This window comes from Gadus morhua, chromosome 6 (genome assembly GCF_902167405.1).
Source record: "Gadus morhua chromosome 6, gadMor3.0, whole genome shotgun sequence".
Lineage (NCBI taxonomy): Eukaryota > Metazoa > Chordata > Actinopteri > Gadiformes > Gadidae > Gadus > Gadus morhua.
In genome coordinates, this window is record NC_044053.1 from 7,786,401 (window position 1) to 7,809,311 (window position 22,911).

At 47.2% G+C, this 22,911-nt stretch overlaps 2 protein-coding genes across 3 annotated transcripts in view; both read right to left on the reverse strand.

The window, feature by feature from the left end:
- Positions 1–6,932, reverse strand: part of cacna1ba (calcium channel, voltage-dependent, N type, alpha 1B subunit, a) — a 93,229-nt gene extending 86,297 nt beyond the window's left edge. The window contains exons 1-3 of the mRNA XM_030359238.1: positions 5,937–6,932; positions 4,257–4,362; positions 2,294–2,433 (exon numbers count right to left, since the gene is read on the reverse strand). Coding sequence (XP_030215098.1) covers positions 2,294–2,433; positions 4,257–4,362; positions 5,937–6,202 — 512 coding nt within the window. The 5' untranslated portion in view covers positions 6,203–6,932. The remainder of the gene's footprint in view (positions 1–2,293; positions 2,434–4,256; positions 4,363–5,936) is intronic.
- Positions 6,933–7,313: 381 nt separating this feature from the next.
- ehmt1a (euchromatic histone-lysine N-methyltransferase 1a) lies at positions 7,314–22,746 on the reverse strand. 2 transcript variants are annotated; one of them, XM_030359057.1, is made up of 23 exons: positions 22,591–22,746; positions 21,946–22,203; positions 21,498–21,585; positions 20,795–20,874; positions 20,306–20,555; positions 19,544–19,680; positions 18,930–19,073; positions 18,334–18,665; positions 17,837–17,923; positions 17,377–17,465; positions 16,841–16,947; positions 15,716–15,838; positions 15,217–15,318; positions 14,858–14,962; positions 13,913–14,067; positions 12,296–12,463; positions 11,573–11,717; positions 11,185–11,262; positions 10,681–10,796; positions 10,351–10,437; positions 9,878–9,956; positions 8,500–8,675; positions 7,314–7,952 (listed from the first exon to the last, which is right to left on the reverse strand). In XM_030359057.1, exons 1-23 carry the CDS (start codon positions 22,636–22,638, stop codon positions 7,769–7,771), a joined length of 3,138 nt encoding a protein of 1,045 aa, XP_030214917.1. In that variant the 5' UTR covers positions 22,639–22,746; the 3' UTR covers positions 7,314–7,768. The 2 variants fall into 2 exon arrangements, with proteins under 2 accessions (XP_030214917.1, XP_030214918.1); XM_030359058.1 differs by having other exon boundaries at positions 21,946–22,233; positions 22,591–22,715.
- Between the last annotated feature and the right edge of the window lie 165 nt (positions 22,747–22,911).

The following is a 22,911-nucleotide window of genomic DNA, read 5'->3' on the forward strand; positions in this document are numbered from 1 at the left end:
GTGTGTGTATATGTGTTAATGTGTGTGTTCTTACTAATCAGTGCTAATGGCTAAATGGAGCGTCTTGTGAGGAGCACATCCTGTAGGAAATGGACGCCTGATGCCAGTGATTTGCTGCCCGAGTGTGTGTGTGTGTGTGTGTGTGTGTGTGTGTGTGTGTGTGTGTGTGTGTGTGTGTGTGTGTGTGTGTGTGTGTGTGTGTGTGTGTGTGTGTGTGTGTGTGTGTGTGTGTGTGTGTGTGTGCGCAGGTTTGTGTATGTAGTTGTGCCTCACCCAAAACCATTACCGTCGCCACACCCAAAACCTCCATGCACACACCAACACCATGTCCACTGCTGCACACCCAGAACTGAGCACAGACGCAGACCCGGCCATCGTAGACCGAGTGGGTTGTGCGGAGAGCGCTGGAGGCGATAAGAAGAGCAGAACGCTGTCCACCACCAGCTCCGTCCTCCATTCACCCCCCCCCCCCCCCCCCCCCCCCGCTCACAATGTAATCAAGCCCTCCCTGCCTCACAGAGGCCCCTCCCTTCTCCATGCGGTGTAAGACGATACAACAGCAGCGGCGGTGGCAGCACTCTGACAAGCCCTCAATACCCCCCTGCCTCGGGGACACAGGAAGTGCTCGTACGCACACACACACACACACACAGGCAGGCACGCATGCAGCCTACGTGGGTGCAGGCCGAGAAGAAACAATGCAGCGAATATGGTAAGAGGGAGGGAGAGAAAGGGTTGAGGAAGAGAGAGAGAGATTTGGAGTTGACTGGTGAAGTCTTTTATTCATTCTTATTCTAAATCGCCTCTAACACACCCTTTGGTTTTCCCATCTCAGCCATGAGCTCAAACAGCAGGCCTCAGGTTGTTAGAAGCGAGAGCGACTAGTGTCCAGAGTGGAGAGAGAGAGAGAGGCTATAGGAGAGAGGAGGAGAGAGCAAAGACAGTGACAGTAGAGAAGAAAAGAGGGGGAGAGGGGAGCGCAGGGGAAGGAGAGGAGAGAGGTGTGTGGAGAGAGGGGAAAGGAAGGGGAGATGAGAGAGTCTGACTAATTTCTGGAGGGGAAAGAGGAGAGAGCAGCAACTATTGACTGGAGAGGAGAGAGGAGAAGGGAGAGAGGATATGGTCGTGACTAGCGGCTGGAGAAGCAAGAGGAGATGGGAGAGAGGCGAGGAGTGACTAGCTAGTCACGGGAGAGGAGGAAGGAGAGAGAAGAGGGGAGGGGAATCGAGAGGCGAGGAGAGGAGAGAAGAGATGATAGGAGATGAGAGGAGAGAGTAGAGAGGATTGACTAGTGGCTGGAGAGGAGGGGAGGGAGGAGAGAGGAGAGTTGATTGGCTGGAGAGGAGAGAGGGGAGAGGAGAAAAAACATGGAGGTCAGGACAATGACGAGGTGGTGGCAGGGGGGAACCACCTGTTTGTCTCCCAGATACAACTGATGTAAACCCCTGTAGACGAGGCTAAAATAACTCAGAGCCACTAGGTGCTGTGTGGGGCCCTGGGGGGCCCTGGGTTGGTAGGGGTCCCTTGGGTGCCTACCAAAGTGCCTCGCCTGCCGATCCCCTACCGCGAGGCCGCCCTCCCACCTTCCGTCCTCTCATCTCTCTTCCCCTCCCCTTCCCCCCCCCCCCCCCCCCCCCCATCCACACTCCTCCTATCTTCTCTCACCCCTCTCGTCTCTCCCACTTCCCTTCTGTGTGTTTGTGTGTGTGTGTCCTCTCATCTTTCCTCATCCCTTCCCTAGCTGCTAGACTCTACTCTACTCTGTCTCTGATGGCTTTCTGTCCCTCAAGTAACTAGAGACAGACAGCCATTAGAGACACAGTTGCTCCTTCATGAGTCTTGTTTGTTTTTTTCGGTTTGTACATTTACATGAGGGAGAATTTACACAAAGAAAACCTGTGTTTTGTTTTTGGGTAGAGTCACTCTGTAGCCAATGCAAAAGGATCTATTTAGATTCAGCCCATATCTATGTAAACAACAGTATCTGTGACCCACAAAGAAGGCTATATGCTGCATCTGCTCTGCTGCAGCCGTTATAAATACAATCAACACACACACACACACACACAGACAGACGCACACACAGTCACGCACCACACACACACACACACACACACACACACACACATACAAACACAAACACACTCACACAAAAAAAAAAACACAAACTTGTTTCCCCCCCACCCTACTATTCAGAGCTGGTAGCTAGCTCCTAGCAGCTAACATGAGTTAGCATCCATACAAGCCTTAATCCCATAATAGATACCCGCTATCACGAGCAAGCGCTACTCACCCGGTTAGCACCACCACAAAGTCCATGACGTTCCAGCCGTTCCTCAGGTAGGATCCTTTGTGGAAGGCAAAGCCCAGAGCAATGATCTTGATGCCCGCCTCGAAGCAAAATATTCCAATAAAGTAGGGCTCTGTGTCATCCTGGGGGACAGACAGACAGACAGACTCAGCTTCATCATCATCATCATCATCATCATCATCATCATCATCATCATCATCAAAGCCATGATAATATATAAGCACCTTGACATATCTGCAGCTGTGAGAGCTTACAACCATAAAATAAATGGGTACACAATAACACGACAAGCCCAATAGCGATAAGAAGTGCAGGCGGGATACAAGAACACAGTCCTCCTGGTCGACTTGAAGGTGCACAGTTTCTCTTGAATCATTACCACACACTCAATTCACAATTCAGACATTTAAAAACAAGACATTTCTATCCTATCAAACGTGGATTACGTTTTTTTCATTAAAGAGCAACTTTATAAACAACAGAACCGCTTCAGGACATCTGCCAGTCAGAACCAGGTCCGAATATATTTGACCTCTATGACCACCTCTGTGGTCAGGCTTAGCTCAGGAGGTAAAGCAGTTTTTTTGTAACCGAAAGGTTGCTAGTTTGATCCCCATCTCCAGGGTGTGGTAGCTGAGTCTTGATGTGTCCCTGAGCAACACACTTAATCCTAACTGCTCCTGACGAGCTGGCTGTCGCCTTGCATGGTTGACTCTGCTGTCGGTATGTCAATGTGTATTAACCGATATAAATAAAAGCGTCTGCCAAATGCCCTAATTGTAATTGTAATGACCATCTATGAACATCCATGCAGATGCTTTCTTGAATTATTTTGCTGAATAAATATTTTTGACTAAACTATTTGCACACGCTGATATCATATAGCTACTACACAAACTACCTGAAGTCTACCAAAGTGTTCCCTGCCTGAGAAACACGCTCAGTGGAGCTGACTGCCTTGATGAGAGGGGGATTCTTGTAGCGCTTAGTCATTATGACAAGACCCTTCGGAGGCTTACACACTGGATGGGGTGTCGGCGGGGTGAGGGAGGGGGAGGTAGGGGGAGGTGGAACCATGTGTAGGATGGATCAAAGCTGTCCAGCAGGGGTTCTGTCGCCCACTGAGCCATACAACAGAGATCTGCTTGTACGATCAATACCATAACACCAGCTTATAAAAAGATTATCTATTACGATTTTATCCCAATTTCAACCCTATCTGGGTTTTGTTCCAATATTTCTAACATTTCTCACATAATGCACCGCCTCCTATATCCTATAAGGTTCCCTTCACCCTCTCACTTCCTGTCATTATCACAGACTTCCTGTCTACATTAGTTTAACTAGATAAGAATAGGACAACAGTGAAAGAGGAGGAGAGAGAGAGAGAGAGAGAGAGAGAGAGAGAGAGAGAGAGAGAGAGAGAGAGAGAGAGAGAGAGAGAGAGAGAGAGAGAGAGAGAGAGAGAGAGAGAGAGAGAGAGAGAGAGAGAGAGAGAGAGAGATGGAGGGACAGTAAGAGAGAAAGAGAAGAGAGACAGAGGGGTATGAGAGAGAGGAAGAGGAAGACATTCACAAACAGTTTGTTTACATTGAGAGGGAAACCCGCAGACACTAGATTACAGTCGTTAGGATAATAAGCATACTCATTAGCATACTCATTATGTTATGTATCATTACGTTTACTCCAGTTCCCGGGTTACCCCACGGAGACTAGGTGGATCGATGAAGAAACAAATATAGGGAGAAAGAAGGGTATAGAGAAGAGAGACACACAGAGGGATTGAGGGAGAGAGAGAGAGAGAGAGAGAGAGAGAGAGAGAGAGAGAGAGAGAGAGAGAGAGAGAGAGAGAGAGAGAGAGCGAGAGTGAGAGAGAGAGAGAGTGAAGGTAATAGAGAGAGAAAGACATATGGAGAAATATAGAGCTAGTGTGGAGTCGACTGACCAGGCGTTCTGACAGGGGCGTCTTGTCACAGGCAGGCAGGTGCTGCTCCAGGGCCAGAACGATGCAGTTAGCGATGATGGTGGCCAGGATCATGTACTCAAACGGAGTGAGACGCCGTTAAGGAAGTCCCCAGGAAACACAGTGTGCTGGTATGTGCATGTTAACGGGGCCCTATTTTACCACCACATGTGATCACCTCTTGATTCGCCATCACAAGCGATTTCATAATCTTTCCTTTGGTGACATCACAAGTGGGAGCGTCCACCTGCTGGTAAAATATGCCCCTTTTTTAACAGTTAGAATATGGATTTTTAATTGAAAAAAGAATTGCCGCTTTACAGCATTATAGCAAGGTTGTTTGAGAACAACTGAAAATTATAGCATCATAAACAACTTTTGAAAATGTATCCTCAATAGAACAAGGACAATACATGTAAATGCTCACTACACAAACACACAATCACCACACGTACATTCTCTCTCTGCAGTCCTGCTGTTGTTTAATAAAACCACCACCCCGGGATCCCCTAGGGGGAGTGTTGGGGTTTGTACGCGCATGTGTGCGTGTGAGTGGACATTGTGCAAGTGCGTGCGTGCGTGCGTGTGTGTGTGTGTGTGTGTGTGTGTGTGTGTGTGTGTGTGTGTGTGTGTGTGTGTGTGTGTGTGTGTGTGTGTGTGTGTGTGTGTGTGTGTGTGTGTGTGTGTGTGTGTGTGTGTGTGTGTGCTCGCGTCTGTATTGAGATTGAGTACGGATGTATCAAACCAGTGGCCTAGCTAATGGGGCGCAATATGCAACTTAAAGATGGGGTAGGTAACTTTAGTAAAACCAGCAAGAGTACTAAGCTATACATTTTACCCAAACAAAAAATGCCACCCTTTCCTCCAGGCCTCCCCGAAACACACGACTAGCTCGCTAGCTTTAGCAATAAGTAGCCTTCTGGAAAATACTCGATTTTTTAAATTTGAATTGGCAGAGCATTTGATTTTGCAGTCAGGGTGAAGAGAGACTTTCAACAAATAGGTCAAAAAAATGTTTCAAAAATAAATAGCTTACCTCATTTTCAATGTTAATTAATTACGAAGAACCCGCGTGTGTCGTCCTCTCAAAACAATAACACACGCTTATTTTGGCGCTTATCTTGACTAATGTGAAAAGAGGCCTACATTGTGTTAGCCCTAGTGTGGGAGGCCTACATGGAGGTGCACATGGAGCTCCACAGGTGGCCTTCACTCACCGCTTCATGTAGGTCTATACGTAGTGAACACACACGCACAAAAACACGCAACAGGGGGGAACCACGGCTAATAGATCCTATTGATCCTATTGGCTGATTAGTTTAACGACAGAGCATTGCCGCTTGGAGGAGACGGGGGGTGGGGGAGGGAAGCCGAGTTGAGCACCATGGACAGCGCCGGGACGGTTACCAGTGAGGTTTTACGCCTAATGAAAATACCTTTTTTAAAGCGCAAAAAAAATAAACAATAGGTTGTAATCCAAAGTACCTTGCGCGCTTTATATGGTGATTCAACTTTCAAAATATGATTTTTTGGCTTTCAGCGGAAGTAACTCAACTTCAAACATGTAGGATCTCGAATAGGTAGCTTAGATAGTGGTCACCCATATAAAATAATGTAACAATTACCAAACGAGCGGCCGGCAGTTAAGATAAGAAAGGATATGGCCACTCGGTAATCTTTTTGGCGTATTTTCGGATGAAATTATCCTCACTGAAGATGAAAAGAGAGCGGTTTACGGTGAGGAAGCTCTGTTTCACCGGGATTGGGTTGTATATAGCCATGGTCCGGGCTCTCTGTGCCATGGACTGCGCCTTGTACACCCGCGGCCCTGGTGGCGGAGGGCCCGGCTGGCGACCCCCTCCGCGGCCGAGCCCCGGGGGACAACCCCCCCCATACCGGCTGGAAGGCTCGTCCTCGAAGCGAGCCATGGTAGGATAGCGCGGTGCTGCTGTAGAAATCAAAACTGAGACTAGCAAGGAAAGAGAGACGCATCACAACACAGACAGGCGTCCCGGCTACAGGTTCCTCTGGGTGTGCGTAATGCCCTGAGGGTGTGCGTAATGTCCAGCAGAATATTCACACAATCCAAACACCGGGCATGTTCTTCACTCCTTAACATTCGTGTTGTATCTCCTCGCTGTTCTTGTTGTAGCTGTTCATGCTTTCAATGTCCCAGCCGCTGAGAAGACGCTGAGCCCCGCGCACAAAGTTTATATTTCCCAATTTTATGGTGCATCATATTCCCTTGGTGTTGTTTTGGCTGTTTGCTGGTTGGTTGGATGGATGGATGGATGGATGGGGTCTACCGCACGCACCGCCGCTGCCCCGGCGAAGCCTCACCAACACTGACAATTCACCACGCACGGCTCTGTGGCAGCATTTCCCATCATGCGTGAACAACAGAGCAACACGACGGCTGCATCTACAGCACTCTTCCGCACAACACCCAGAGAAAATACATGCAGAATCCTTTCGGGTTCACGCCTCGACTTATCGACTGCGATTTAAAAATTAAAAAAAGTCGCCCCCCTCTCGTGTTGCACATGAGACACACCTTAGTTTTTTTTTAATCCCGCCTCGTTTAATTTATTCCCGGAGAGTTAAAATACAGGTTCGTCTTTCCGCAACCCTTCTTCCGCTAAATCTGTGTCGGTGTGAAACCACTTTCTCTCTCTCTCCTTTGGAAGCGACCACGTGACCATTGACAAGCCAGCCAGTGGCTGCACCTGTACCCTCTCTGTATCCATAGCAGCCGAGACATTGTGCGTGCGCGTGTGTCTGGGGGTGATTGGAAGGTGAAGGTGAGGCTTGTGTCTATGCAGCCTATTGGCCGCATTATGAAATACCTAATTAAAGTAAAATAAACCACCCAAATTTCAAATGCCAACATTACATTCAAATGACACACAGTGGTCCACATTCATTTAATTTATCGTCTCTTCTATGATGAGTGCTCAGCCAAGGCTGGGTTTATTCAATACTTGAAGATGCTTAAAATAAGATAAGAATGACAAGGAAAAAAACACCAGGAGACAACCATAGGGAGGCATTTATAAAGTGCATTTAATTGCTTTATAAACAAAACCAGCTTCAATAAGATCAGAAATGACTACAGTTTATACAACAACTTGTATAAACAGTGTCTTATTGCTATGGGAAATGCAAAGGTAGTCTCTTCCGATCACTAGATGACCCATGATCGCATTCACATCATTTTAGTAAGCTTTCTATGTCTAGAAACAGATTTCTAATGCGCTTCAATGACCTGCACCCGGAAACCATTGAATACCGAGTTAAAAGTATGGTTAAAAAAACACACATGTCGAATTATTAGACGGACATGAAAAATACAGTTAAAAGCCAATGTTGATGCTCATGTTTTTTGCTTCAACAGATAATAAATCAACAGACCCATCGATCTCCTATTCATAACATAATTAATTTCTTCCGCTGAGAGACGGAGAGAGAGAGATTCACTAGCGCAGGTTAAGCGGTCAGTTCTCCATCTGGTTGCCGTCGCCAAAGAGGCGATGAGTTGTGGCGTCCGAGCCCCGCCCTCTCTGAGTGGCGGCGGATGAGGAGGAGGAAGAGGAGGAGGAGTGGCGACACTGCAGGGAGCCACACTGACAGCTGAAGAAGCGACGCTTGATCCTCCAGTAATGGTCGCCGTAGTCGAACCTGTCAAGAGACCACAACCCAATTCGTTTTATGAGAATTATTCAAATACATCTTCTTAAAATTGCGCCCAACCCCGATTCGGATCATTAATGACATGCATCTCAAAGTGAATGAACTTTTCTGATAAGAGATGAAATAGTCAAATAGTTAATAGGAAGATCTATGTATATGGCAATATGGACTGTGGTCACCTCGCGGTCACATTAGAAATTCATGTCATGTATGAAGGAAAGCTCACCAATCTTTGGGGTAACCATGAAAGCTCGATGCAAATGCAGTTTAAAAGCTACCTCTGTGGGGAAATGCTTTACAGCCCCAAGATGCAATGCAGCACCAGCCAACAAACCATATGATACATCATACTGATACAGATAACATATAGTGTTATATAGATTACTGATATCATATTCAAAATGTTTGAGTAATTTTTTGTTGACAATTATTTAAGCTTTAAGCTCTCTAACTCTATGCATATCATGACGTCATTTTGAGGGTGACAAGGTAGGATCTCACCGCCGTCATAGATCTGACATCACGCGCCACTCACCCAATCTGCTCGCCGGCTCTGATTGGTCGGCAGGAGAAGAAGGCGATGCGAGGGAAGCGAAGGTCCTGGTGGGAGGTGAAGACGCGCACCGCCACCAAGTTGGGGTCACACAGGTGGTTCACGAAGCGCCCCACGTTACCGTAGCGACGCGCGTCGATGCAGTGGACCTCCCCCACCTGCACGCAGAGAGAAAGGGAGAGAGTGAGAGAGATAGAAAGAAAGGGGGACGGGGGGCAGAGAGGAAGAGCAGACAGATATACAGACAGGAAGAAAGGGGAAAGGGGGGCCGTGAGGGGGACCATACAGAGACAGACAGACAGATAGACAAACAGACAGACAGACAGACAGACAGAGACAGATGTGAGACAAATGGGATACCGTGAGCCAAGAGACCGACAGAGGGATGGATAGAGTCTGTAGGCAGCAGGCCAGCAGCCTTGGTCAGTGTGTCCATCAGAGGACCAGGACAGGTCATTTAAATATAGTTCAATGTGTGCCCTTGGTTGTGTGTGTGCGCGCCGGTGTGTGTGTTTGTCAAATTAGCTCCACATCGCCCCCTCCTGACAGAAGAGGATATGTTCATCACAGGGTGCAGTAGGGGAGAGCGATGATATAATCCTAAACATTCGCTACCGAGATACAGATAACTGGATTGAATCATTTTTTTATCAATGCTTCAATGCAAAACAACTGGAGACCGACGTAATGACCAATTAGCAAAACTTTTCTGCCTGGGAAAGATTCAATTTAGACTTTCAACATAAAATAAAAAACCGAACGTACAGATTACATTGTCAAACGACAATACCGTAATACACATCAGGTTACAGGTTACATTGCCATATAACCCAAGTAAAGTCTAACATGGTTGAATCCATTTCTTAAGACGCTCTTGATACCTGGCATTAACATGCCTTTTGGGCAATGGGATACAAATCGGATATTGCCAAAATGCAAAAAAAAAAAAAACAGGTTCTACAATGCTACCAAGATGCATTTGTGCTCGGATCCGTCATACAACCCCAGGAGCTTGACTGGCAAACATTCTGAGGGCATTGATCCCTGTGCGTGCATCCGACCCACCGATATGCATATAGGGTGTTCTATTCAGACCGGAGGGAAGGCAAATGAGTGCATCAGCATCCAATTATCTTTAGCCATAAACATCTGTGTCATCAACATTGAGCAGCACTAATGAGTGGAGCCAGCTGGGTAACGACTCCTCTTTGTATCCGAGGGTCTGTCATCACACCGGGCAAACGGCAATAGGGTTCCCACCTCATTGTTGTTGTCTCTGTGTGCTTCCGGCCTGGTGTTATCTGACAATACCTTAGCCTTCCCAGGTGGATGGCCGACCTGCTTGGTAACGTGACCTCACCTTGTTGTCCAGGGTGAACAGGAAGGAGTCGTTCTCCCTCTTGTCCGCCTCTGCATCCGTGACGATCTCCCCGACGTACCTGAGAGAGGAGAGACGAGAGCGTCAGGACGACCCAGGGGAGGACATCCCACTAGTTGCCGGGACAACCAGACGGTCATCAGAACAACCCACTAGTTGCCAGGACAACTCACCGGCCATCAGAACAACCCACTAGTTGCCAGGACAACTCACCGGCCATCAGAACAACCCACTAGTTGTCAGGACAACTCACCGGTCATCAGGATGAACCACTAGTTGCTATGAAAACCCACCGGTCATCAAAACAACCCCAACCCACATGGTCAACCCACCGGTCATAACTTGGTACTTAGATTGTACCTGTAAACTTAAAGTACTGGTGTGTAGCTTGGCGTACGTTAAAGTATGTATTGTGTATCTGTTTGTTTGTGCATATTTGTGTGTGTGTCTCTTACTCGCAGATGAATGCTCCCTGAGGAATGTCCTGCAGAGCCTGGACCCCCCAGCCCATCTTCTGTGTCCTGTACAGCTGCAGACGCACCCTTCACAATAAAAGCACAATTAAGTGTCAATGATACTTCAAAATAAAAGCCCCATAACTTATTCATTTAATCAAGCAGAATGAAGCAGATTTTTTTTGGTGCATTAAACTCTTAATTTCTTCTAATTTAACACAAAATAACCTAAACCCCCCCGATAACAACATAGGATCTCTAAACAAGGTCCACTGTTGCCGCAGTGAGATGAAGGCGCTCGTCATGTGGTTCCCCCCATCGTCCAATCACCTGAGTCCATTCTGGACCACGCGGTTCCGGCAGGTTCTCCAGCAGGAGCAGGCCTGGTTACACTCAAACAGAACCGGGGGCTCACGCTGGCTGGCATCCAGCGGCAGGCGACCCTCCTGCACCGGGACACGACCATATTAGTCTCACAGTATTACTAATTAGGATTCGTTCATTAATTTACTCTGACGGGAAAACCACGGCTGAAGTTTGGTTGTGTTTAAGACCGTAGTAGTGCAAGTGTTGTGTATCTGGGGCTGTCTCATGAAGTGTTGCTTGGAGTGTTAAACTATTATGTTGTGCGGCTTGATATGTGTTAAGTACTGTCGTGAAGCCAACTGTGTGTGTTGAGTACTGTTGTGTGTCCTGGTGCGTGTCAAGTACTGTTGTGTAGCATGGTGTGTGTGTGTGTGTGTGTGTGTATGTGTGGAGAACTGTCGTTTTGTGGTGTGCATCCGAATGCGACCCATGATAAATGTTCCGTCCGTCTCCAGGCGTTTGACTCACGTTGTCGTACCAGCAGCACAGGCTGAGCTGACCACACATGCAGGTGCCTGACCCACAGTCCTCTGGACAGGAGCAGTGCTGCAAGAGACAGGACCACACACACACACACACACACACACACACACACACACACACACACACACACACACACACACACACACACACACACACACACACACACACACACACACACACACACACACACACACACACACCTAATTAAACCGGAACACAACCCTGCTAAAGCCTGTTGGACTGAAGTTTTAGCCAAAGTGACTGATTGTGGATCTTCGGGGGGATTGCACCCCCAGAACCGGTCGACTGGGAGTCTGACTAGGGTGTGTGTGTGTGGGGGTGTGGCCGGGTGTGTGGTTGGGTGGGTGCTCACCTGAAGGTGCGTGATGTCCGTGTCGGCGTGGAGTGGGGAGGTGACACAGCTGTCTGAGACGTATTTATAGTCCGAGGGGCAGGGCTCTGCGTCCACGTCGTTCACACAGCTGATGGCGAGCGCCTCGTAGCCCCGCGAGATGTCCCTGGAGGGGGGGGGGGAGACCGGCTCAGTGTCTCCACCCACTAGTGTGTCAATAAGCACGCAGGCGACATTCCTTCTAGCAGCCGCCGCCCTTTCTCATTTCTCATTCCCCTCGCTTATAGTAAGAACCACTTTCCTGTGTCTTTACAGGCCTGTCCATGAAGGACGCCTAGACTATATAAGGTAAACCGCTCCATCTTCAAATGTACACTAACTCTCAATACTGAAATGGAGAAAAGCTAGCAGGCTTTTACAAATACATGCAGTAAACATTGGACGATTTCTTTTCTTTATATACCCTTGACGTGTATACAAAAAAAATGTGAGCTGATGAGTAATGAGTCATCTAAGCTCTTGAATACAAAGTGAAAGTGATGCCAGATCGAGATGCAGGTAGGGGTTAGGGGGAGTCCTGCTCAAGGATACCTACAGGTTCTGCCCACAGGATGTCTACAACCTTTTGGCTGGCAGTGGACCAACGCATCGTCACTTCTTAAAAACACACACACACACACACACACACACACACACACACACACACACACACACACACACACACACAAACACAAACACACTCACCTGCTGAGCAGCGTCTCCCTGCGTCCGTCACTCTGTCTGCGTGCGTCCGTCAGCTTCTTGTTGGTTGCCAGTGCCGACCACACCTTGGATCCGTACGCGCAGCAGTCCAGCGCCGTCTCGCCGTCGCGGTTCCTCAGGGTCACGTCCCCGCCGCGCGCCAGGAACAGCCTGCCGGCAGAGGGTCGGCACGGGGTCAGACGATTAGAAAAAGGTGGAAGGTGAAGATAAGGAAGGGCGTTCTTTCAAAGAGATATGCGCCGAATAATGGGAGGATTGTATTTCTTTCCGTCGTTTAGGAACTTGCTAATCTTTTGTGGTTTAATGTTTTAATTATTGTATTTGCTACAAGTTGTATTGCGCTCTTTTGAGTGTTCTCAGCCTCAATGTTGGACCTTAATGTTGCTGTATTAAGCCTTTCAATTTTATCTTGACTGGTAATGTTAATAACATGAGAGTAGTCAGGGTGGTTGATTTCAAACTTAACGATCAGTCTACGTTCAGTGCCGGTCTCTTGGGATAAAAGTGTGAAACCTAACGAATCATTGTGCATACATTTAGGGTATTGGGCAGACGCTTTTATTCAAAGCGACTTACAAAAAGTAAGTTTCACAAATGTATACGTTATAAATTTGTCAGAAGAGAGCGAAACAACAATATAATGCTTTCGATAAATTAAGGATATTCATAGAACAAGTGGCAAGCACTTACAGTCAACAGATTCACCCATTCCCTGTATGCAATAAAGATAGCTAGGACAAGATGCTAAGGACTATTTTTAAGTGCCAGGACGACAACATACAATAAGTGCGTACATTAAGTGCCAGGACGTACAACATACGATAAGTGTGTACAATAAGTGCCAGGACGTACATCATACAATAAGTGCATTACAATAAGTGCCGGGACATACAGGATTCAATAAGTGCATTACCACAAGTGCCAGGACGTACAACAAATGGCAGGACGACAACATACTATAAATGCGTACAATAAGTCCCAGGACGTACAACATACAATATGTGTGTAAGAGGGGTGTTTGAGGAGAGTTAGGGAGGAGGAGGAATGTTGGGGAGGAGGGGGGGGGGGGGGTAAGGAGGGAAGCTATGCGGGGTCCAGGTGAACTAGTGAGTCTAGAGCATTGGTTCTCAAAGTGCGGCCCGCGGGCCAATGGCGGCCCGCGGAATCATTCTTGGTGGCCCGCAATGACATACATAATTATGCAAGTTAAAAAAAAAAAGAAAAAAAAAAAAGGGGTTATTTTTATTATTATATCAATATTAATTTAAACAAATATAAATAAATATAAAGAGAAAAGTCGACTCTCTCTAGCTTTCAATTAAATCCTTTTACAATTGTTAGTTTTAATCCGACTGTACATTACTTAGAAAGGCTGAACCTCAGTTTCGTGATTTAGACCTCACTTGACCTCACACCCGGAGGTCCACGGTGCAATGTTTTTTTTGACCACTGGGATGCTGACGGCGTTTCCCGCCAATTATTTTTTTCCTTTAGTGGCCCTCAGTCAAATTTTGGGTTCCTAAATTGGCCCTCAGTTTTCAAAACTTTGAGAACCCCTGGTCTAGAGTCTCTTGCATACAACACAGTAGCAGTACGTACATGACACATTCCAGGTGGTTCTGGCGGGCGGCGATGTGAAGGGGCGTGTCCCCGTGGATGTTGGCGGCGTGGAGGTAGCTGCGGGCGTCCAGCAGGTTCTGGGCCACGTCCTCACAGCCGCTCAGGGCCGCCCAGTGCAGACACACGTTCTCCTCCTAGGGAACCGGCACAGACTCACTCTCATCACTCATACACAAGACCATCACAGACCAGAATACACTCATCACTTATACAAGACCATCACAGTCCAGAATACACTCATCACTTATACAAGACCATCACAGACCAGAATACACTCATCACTCATACACAAGACCATCACAGACCAGAATACACTCATCACTTATACAAGACCATCACAGACCAGAATACACTCATCCCTCATACACAAGACCATCACAGTCCAGAATACACTCATCACTTATACAAGACCATCACAGACCAGAATACACTCATCCCTCATACACAAGACCATCACAGACCAGAATACACTCATCACTTATACAAGACCATCACAGACCAGAATACACTCATCACTTACACAAGACCATCACAGTCCAGAATACACTCATCACTTATACAAGACCATCACAGACCAGAATACACTCATCCCTCATACACAAGACCATCACAGACCAGAATACACTCTCATCACTCATTCACAAGCCCATCACAGACCAGAATACATTCTCATCACTGATACATAAGACCATCACAGACCAGAATACACTCTGATACATAAGACCATCACACACCACAATACACCCTCATACACAAGACCATCACAGACCAGAATACACTCTCATACACAAGACCATCACAGACCAGAATACACTCGTGAGTGTACACTGTGAATACACTGAGTGTTTGAGAGTGAGTGAGAGAGTATGTTAGAGACCGAGTGAGTGAGTGAGTGAGTGAATGCGTTTGTGAGTTAGTGTGTACCTTGTCTCTGATGTTAACGTCAGCTCCTTTGGTGACCAGTAGATGGACCAGTGAGTGGTGCTTGTGCTCGATGGCCCATGTGATGGGAGTCCATCCCCCAATGTCCTATAAAACACATGCACACACAATGTTATGCTGCATCAGCAATCAGGGGACACACAGAACAGCGTTACACCTACTTTACCATTGTTTTCCCAATGGTACAGCAGCAGCGACTGTGCTGAGCGGCTGCCTTTCGATGCTCCTCACCTTTTTCTGGTGTTTATTCATCACAGATTAAAGTTCAAAAGTGTTCAACTTTGAAGACACTTTTTAGTGTGTGCCCATGCCGTGGTGGTGGTGTGTGCGTGTGTGCCTACCTGACAGTTGATGTATTTCGCAGCCTTGGTGAGCAGCAGTTGAACGACATCGTCGTGTCCCAGTTTTGCCGCCAGGTGAAGACAGGTGGAGCCCTGGATGTCCTGCGAGGCGAGGGTGACGCAGATTACGCCGTCAGCAAAAGACAACGACCTACGCCAAATCCTTCAGCTACACCACCGGCAACTCAAACACGAAACCCCTCAGACGCGCATTTCCCCAGAGACATGTTCAATCATGCGTTGGACGAACTTACGTTAGAAATTTGAAAGGATTTTTTTAATTGAACAACTTTTTTCGGGCATAACCAGAAGTATAGGTGGACGTGTTTTTGTCACGCGACTTGCAACTGGCTCGGATCAAAAGCAAACTGGAGGGTGATGAAACCGGTGGTAAGACACACACAAAGTAGGATGTGAAGAGGAGTCACACTGTGAGGGGAGTCGAAGGCGCGCAACGAACAACAGAGGGGGAGTCTTGTGAGTGCCTCATTACTGGTACCTTATTGCAGACGGCTGAGCCAGCTGAGAGCAGGTACTTGACCGCCTCCACGCGGTTGTTCTCCGCCGCGCACATCAGGGGCGTCTTCAGCTTGTCGTCAAACATCTCCAGGTTAGCTCGAGCCTGCGAGAGCACACACACACACACACACACACACACACACACACACACACACACACACACACACACACACACACACACACACACACACACACACACACACACACACACACACACACACACGTTGTGGTTTGCTTACATAGTTTACCTGCTGACGTTGTTAGATCTCTCCTTTCAGTGTATTATAGTTCTTCTCTAGTTTGATCCCTTGTCTTCACCTTATATGGTCAAACTATTGCTGGCTAGCCACTCCTCTCTCCTTTCGGTCTCTAGGAATCCCTGATTCTTCTGGACGTACTTGAAGACTTTAGGGCTGCATCTTGGGTCCTGTAGCTTTTCCCATGGTTATACTCTCGCCTAGTTATCACTCATCCAGTGTGCAAGACTGGTCCTTGTTCAAAAAGGTTAAAAATAAATGGATTGATTTGTAATGCTCATAAAGGAGGACCAGTGCAAACACCTGTAGCCAGGATCAAATCTTCCAACACAAACTATTAAAAAAAAAAAAGAAAAGTAAGCCAAACACTGTAAGGTAAAATGACATCTTACAAAACAGACTTTAGATACAAATCTGTAGTCATGCCAGGCTCGCTCAATTCTGGGTGAGGCAACGTTTCACTTTCTTACAATTTCCATTTGTTTTGACATATTTGTTAAGACGTTTCTGGAGGCGATGAACTGTAAGCGTGCGTTGGGGAGCAAACACTCGGTTGGCAATGGTAAACTGTATCAAAGGAAACGGTCTGTAAAGTTTTGAAATCACCACCATGCAGCCTGGCCACTTTAGAAATACAATAATTCATATCCCCTTCTGAAAGCCTCATCCACTCGACCCAAGGAGTTCCTTTTTCGGTGGAACATCTCCGCTACAAACAGGAAACGAGGCGTAACTCTGCACCGCTTACGGGCCGGGCTCTGCGCCGACTCCGCCCAGAGGTTCTGTTATAACCTGGTACGACTGCTGGGGCGCAGATGACTTCAAAAGGTGGTTAAAGGCCGTGGTACCTGGAGCAGCATGTGGCAGACCTCCTGGTGGCCCTCGGCGGCCGCGGCGTGGAGCGGCGTGCGCATGTGATCCTCCTCCAGCGGCAGGTTGGGGTCCTTACCGTCCACTGAGGACATCACAACATTAATCATCAGAGGTGAGCAGAGCTCAGGAGGTAGAGTGGGTTGTCTGGTCACCCGGAGGTCGCTAGTTCGATCCCCCGGCTCCTCCTAGCTGTGTGTTGAGGTGGTTGACTCCGCCGTCGGTGTGTGAATGTGTGCATTAACCGTCACTTTGGATAAAGGCGTCTGGTAAATGCCCTTAAATGTAAATGTGATCATAATCATCTCAAACTGTTGAGAGATTGAGTTAAAGATACCCAATAGAATAGTTCAGACCAGCCAAGTATAATATTTTTTTACTATTATATATATATATTATAATATACTCATCATATATACAACTATATGTATCGTATAAATTATATTGTAATATTTTTGTTATATTTCTATCTCCCCCCCTTCCCAAACACACACACCCACTTAAGTGAACCTACCAAGGAGATGGATGACTTTCTGAAGATCTCCTTCCTTGGCAGAGATGTACAGCATCCTCGAAGCCAACTTCACCTTCTGATGTTTCAAGCTGAGGAAAGTGAAACCAAATCAGATCCGTTGAGTCAGTAGTTCATGGCAGAGCTCACACCTGCTCTCTGTACCTGTAACTCCACTTAGTTGCAGTATTCACCTTACCCACCTGACTTACACTCAATGTGAACTCAATGTCATATTTCAATTTAATGGCCAATATCCTAGCATTAGAGTCACTTCACAGCTTGTTATTTCAATGAAGATTTATATTTTATGTCCATATTTGTGTGTGTGCGCGAGTATGTATATATATATTTTTTATACATTTCTTGTTTATTCCTTTTTATTGAGGTGAGCAGTTGTAACAGACACTGGCCCTTGGGATGATTAAGTCACGTGATCTGAAAGGACTGACTGCCGACTCACCTCTCATCGTCCAGGGCCGGCCTGATGCCCTCCAGGGGGTCTTTTCGTGCTCCGCCTCCCCCTCCAAGACCCGCCTCACCCCCGTTCCTGCAGACACATTACGTCCCAAGGTACAACAGATTGTTTGTTAGTGTTTCCTTTGCCTTCTGATGTGTGTCATGGGGTGGTAATACATCTACATACAAGTATATACAAGTATTCAAGGCAGGTACAACCACAGATACATGAGGTCGTCACATGCCTGTAGGCTCCTTCTGTTGATAGTGATCATAGAACATAAACAAATATATGTGCATGAAAGTACGCATACAGTATATACAAGCAAATAATTAGCAATACAGAATTTTCTTAACACACACACACACACACACACACACACACACACACACACACACACACACACACACACACACACACACACACACACACACACACACACACACACACACACACACACACACACACACACACACACACACACACACACACGTCCTTACCCGTCCGGCGCCCGGCCTCTCGTCCTCCACGGCTCGCTGGTCTTCTTGGCCCGTAGCGCGGGGGATCTGGTCGTCGTGGCGATGGCGACGGCGGCGGCAGCGGGGGAGGCAGCGGGCGACAGGGGCGGGCAGGGCTCCACCGCTCTGGGCACGGGGGTCCCGTGGGGGTTGGGCGGGGCACTGGCGGTTGCCGTGGAGACGGTGACCTCGTGGGTGGTGCCGGGGTTCTCGCCGCAGTGCGGGCAGAAGAGGCGCCCTTTGAGCACCGTGGCGCAGCCGTGGTGGAAGCGGTGGGAGATGCTGCCGTAAGGTCGGCACTCCTGGAATGAACCCTGGGGAGGGGGGGGGCGTGGTTAAAGGGGGGGGAGGGGTCAGCGAGAGGACTGACCCAGATAACAATGTACAGCGGAAGTACCAACATATAACTATACCTCGCTATTAATTACATCATGTCATATCAACAGTAAGCAAGACGAAATAACTCTGGAAGTCTGTCCGTCTGTGTCTACACATCTGATTCTGTCTGTCTGCGTCTTTTTCTATTTGTGCGTCTGTCTGTTATGTCTGTCCACTCCCCAGTCCCTGTGTGGCCTCACCGCCCGGCAGAAGAGTCCACACCCCGGGCAGCACTGGTGCTTCACCATGCCTCCCCGGTGGTCCTCGCACAGGACCATGAGGTGCACCTTGCTGGACGGACGCATCATTTCCTGTTTCAGCACGCGCCGCTGGCAGCGACTCATCTGCAGAGGTCAGGTGACAGCAAGTGAAGACATCAGGAGTCTGGGATTCAAAATCGGAGATGATTTTAAAAGCCCACACTTTCGAGAAGATGACGAGATTATGAAGTTGAGGCGAGGACATGAAAAAAAACGAAACAGCGATCTCTCATCGCCTCTTTACTTGCATGTTTTTAAATGTTGAATTATTATTTTATTCACATTTGCTTCATTCTTGAACTCTTGTGGTAAATAAAAAAAACAAAATAAAAAAAATAAATAAAAAAAAAGCAGAAAGGTGAAGCATGCAGCGTTTTAGTAATAGAAGATTAGCAACAAGTTTAAAATATAAATAAATGTAAATCAAAATCTCCCGGTCAGCTAGTAGTGCCTTGCCTCTCAGCACAGACAGGCTGATCCAAGCATGCATTAAGCAGTAAATATAGTATCAGAACATCTTCTCCTATAAATCCGGTTTCCTGCATGTCCCCTACCATCCCGTCTGAGCTCTCGATGGCCATGCAGGTCTGTTCCCCCGCGGTGGTGGCCTCTTTGCTGGAGGGGGTCTCAATCCGACAGCAGCACAGTGGATGCTCTTCTGCCAGGTCGCCCCCCCCCAGGTCTGCATCCACTGCACGCGACAAGAGAGATTTGTCAGCAGAAACAGAAACAGCGGCAGGGCTCAAACACAGGCATCAGAGCATCCTAAAACCTACGCTTTTATTTTGAAACTACCGGGGTCACCAACACAGCGCCCGCGGGCACCAGTTCGCCCGCTAGCACCATATGAGGCGCCCGCAGGCCTGTTCTAAACATAGCACAACTCATTATTGAACAACTCTTTCCCACCTTTTTTAAGTCATTGTTGATAATTATTGTGAGAAATCATTAACATGATCAGTGTCTTCACATAAAGATGATGATCATTAAACATTAATAATAAACTAAAGGCAAACTGAGCAAAGTTGTTATTTCAGAAGTCTATCAAACTCGGTGCCCTTCGTATGACTCAGTACCTACGAAGTAGCTCTCAGGTTCAAAAAGGTTGGTGACCCCTGGTGTAATGGCTAGAGCAACCTGAACGTCATGCATCGAGAGTTCACTGTAAAATGGTCGGCTAAGATGAATGAAGGGTAAATCATAGCACTGCTAGATCCGAAAATCTGGGTAGGACGGGGGAGGAGTCTTGATAAGAGATGGGAGGAGTCACCAGATAGATGGGAGGGGCATCCTGAGATAAGAGGAGGGCTTATTACCTGTGAGTTGGGGGGAGAGGAGCTCCTCTTGGGCCTTCAGGTCCAGAGAGTCCAAAGCCAGTTCTGTGTACTCAATGCTCCGGGGCTGCTCAGCGTCCCCCTCCTGCCCCAGCGGGCTGGGGGGTCCTGGGGTTAGGGTACTCGCCGGGTCCCCCTCCACACTTTCAGTGTCTGGAACCAAGCTGGTGTCCGTCGTCGATGCCTCATCCTCTTCTTCTTCCTCCTCCTCTTCCTCCTCCTCTTCGTCTTTCTACCTCAGGCGAAAATGGAGTTAATACGGCCTTACAGACTTTCATGCAATATAAAGGAACATTAGATTATGAATACAATCCTCAATGTTAAAGAATCTAACTTGGTATTTCTAGGATTATACCACAGAATTCGACTTGGTTCAAAATGTTGTATTTCTAAAGATGTTTGTTCTCTATTTGATTGGCAGAATTGTAGTGTGAACTCCGTAACCGCAGAGATAAAAGCTTATGGACCAACCTTCTCCGGCTGCTTCAGAACCCGGGTTTTCTTCTTGGGAACCAGGTTGTACATCCCCATCTTCCTCTTCTTCCTCTTCACTACGTCACACAACAACAGATAGTCAGCAACAGGCTCACTAACACACGAGCTGACAAGCTTATACCTAACTAAAGACAGACTTAGAATCAGATTAACTATCAGTCACAAAAAAGACTAACCGAAAGGACTAAGTAACCTGGAGGGTCTACTCCAGACTCACTATCACTATCATTAACCATGGCAGACTAACTCCCACGGACAAACTAAAAGAAAGTCTTAGACCCCTGAAATCGTCATGTTCGCATATGCTGTCCAACTGCTTTTGAAGACAGTTGTTTCAACAAGGTAAAATATAGTCAACGTGGCGTCTGGATTGTAGGCTTAATGACGAGTTGAGTGGAGACATCAGAAGACAACAGACACAATCATTCAAATGGGATTTTGACCAATTGCAGGCAGCAGTGTAACGGGGAGCGTGAGGTAAAGTTTGAGTGGGGCTTCAGATAGAAGCACAACGTGGTGCATAGATTTGGTCACAAATTGTAATTTTGTATGCAAGAAGATTACTGTCTGTAAGATCAATCACGCACCATGGTGGGGCTTCACTACCACAGACACAGAAGATATCCCAGAGATTGCATGTTGTTTTGTTTATTTAATAGAGCAAATAAGATCCTGCTACCTGACTGAGTCTTGCTGCTGGAGGTCTGGTCTATGGCCTTCTGGTTCTGTTTCACAGAGGAGGGATGGGCCGACAACTTGTCTCTGGTCTGACTCAGAGAGAGAGAGAGATAGACAGAGACATGAAGAGAGACAGGACGACACTTTTTTCATGAGTTTGGAAGGAAGTGTAAGTCACAGTGTTTATTCTCAAGCAGATAACATTGAAACACGGTCTTCACACACACACACACACACACACACACACACACACACACACACACACACACACACACACACACACACACACACACACACACACACACAGCGAATGCATGCTAAATAGACATACAACAATTACCTATTCATGGCTACAAAAAAAGAATACAGTAAAACATGCAATGGAAAGAATTTCCATCGGATCCATAGAGCGAACTAAGATTTTGTGGTCAACAATGTTAACACCCCACCTGGTTCTCAGCTTGACTGGAAGATCTGGCCAGCGATCTGAAATACAGACTTTGGAGACTCCCCTGTGTTCTCGCAGTGGATGCGGCCGCCTTTCTGCCGCTTAAACCATCATTGTTGCCGGTGAACGAGTTGTGGAAAGGGGAAATCTTGCTGGGGAGTTGAGATCTGTGGTCCTTCATCCCCTTGCCTTTGCTGGTAGGTTCAGACGATCGGCGTCCGGTTGCTGCAGATCCATCGCTTACAGCTCCTCGATCCATCTGTATGGAGAATGGTTGTTTTTATCCTACCTGGGAATGATTATTTATGTTTAATTTATACGATACTATCTGATCATCGATTTAAACATTTTCCATGGAAGTTGGTCAGTGTTCGCTGCATTCGGCCTATGAGTAGAGCTGTAACATTTCGCTTTTCAAAGTAACTTAAGCAGAAAATCAGGCAGCTCAATTACGCGCGGTCCATCTAGAAAAATATGCATTCAAATAAAGTGGTATAAAGTTGCAAACAAAGTAAACAAAAACAATGGCCCCCGCAGAGAGCACACATACACACACGCGGGAGTCTGTAAATCGTGCAGAACCACAGAAAAAAGTAAAATAAGTGATTATCTGGGCAAGGCCCGGTGTAAAAGCTTTTGGTTTTACCTTCAACACACTCATAGGATTGTAGTTTATTAAAGGAAGACTTGACATGCGGAACTCATAACCAACGAAGCTGTGCCATAACGTTGCTTCCACTCATACAGGGCTCATGTCATGTGACGAGGCTGCAACTTGTGATTGGTGGAACGCTGCGGGAGTACTCGCTGCAAGAGTACGGAGCTGGGTTCAGGGTGAGTGACACCATGCGGCAACAGGTGGAAGTGCGTCTTACTGTTGTTTCAATGGTTGCAATGCTTTGCCGTAATCAATCAGAAATAGTAGGAAAAATACTTTTGAGATCACTTTTCGATCAAATTACTTTGA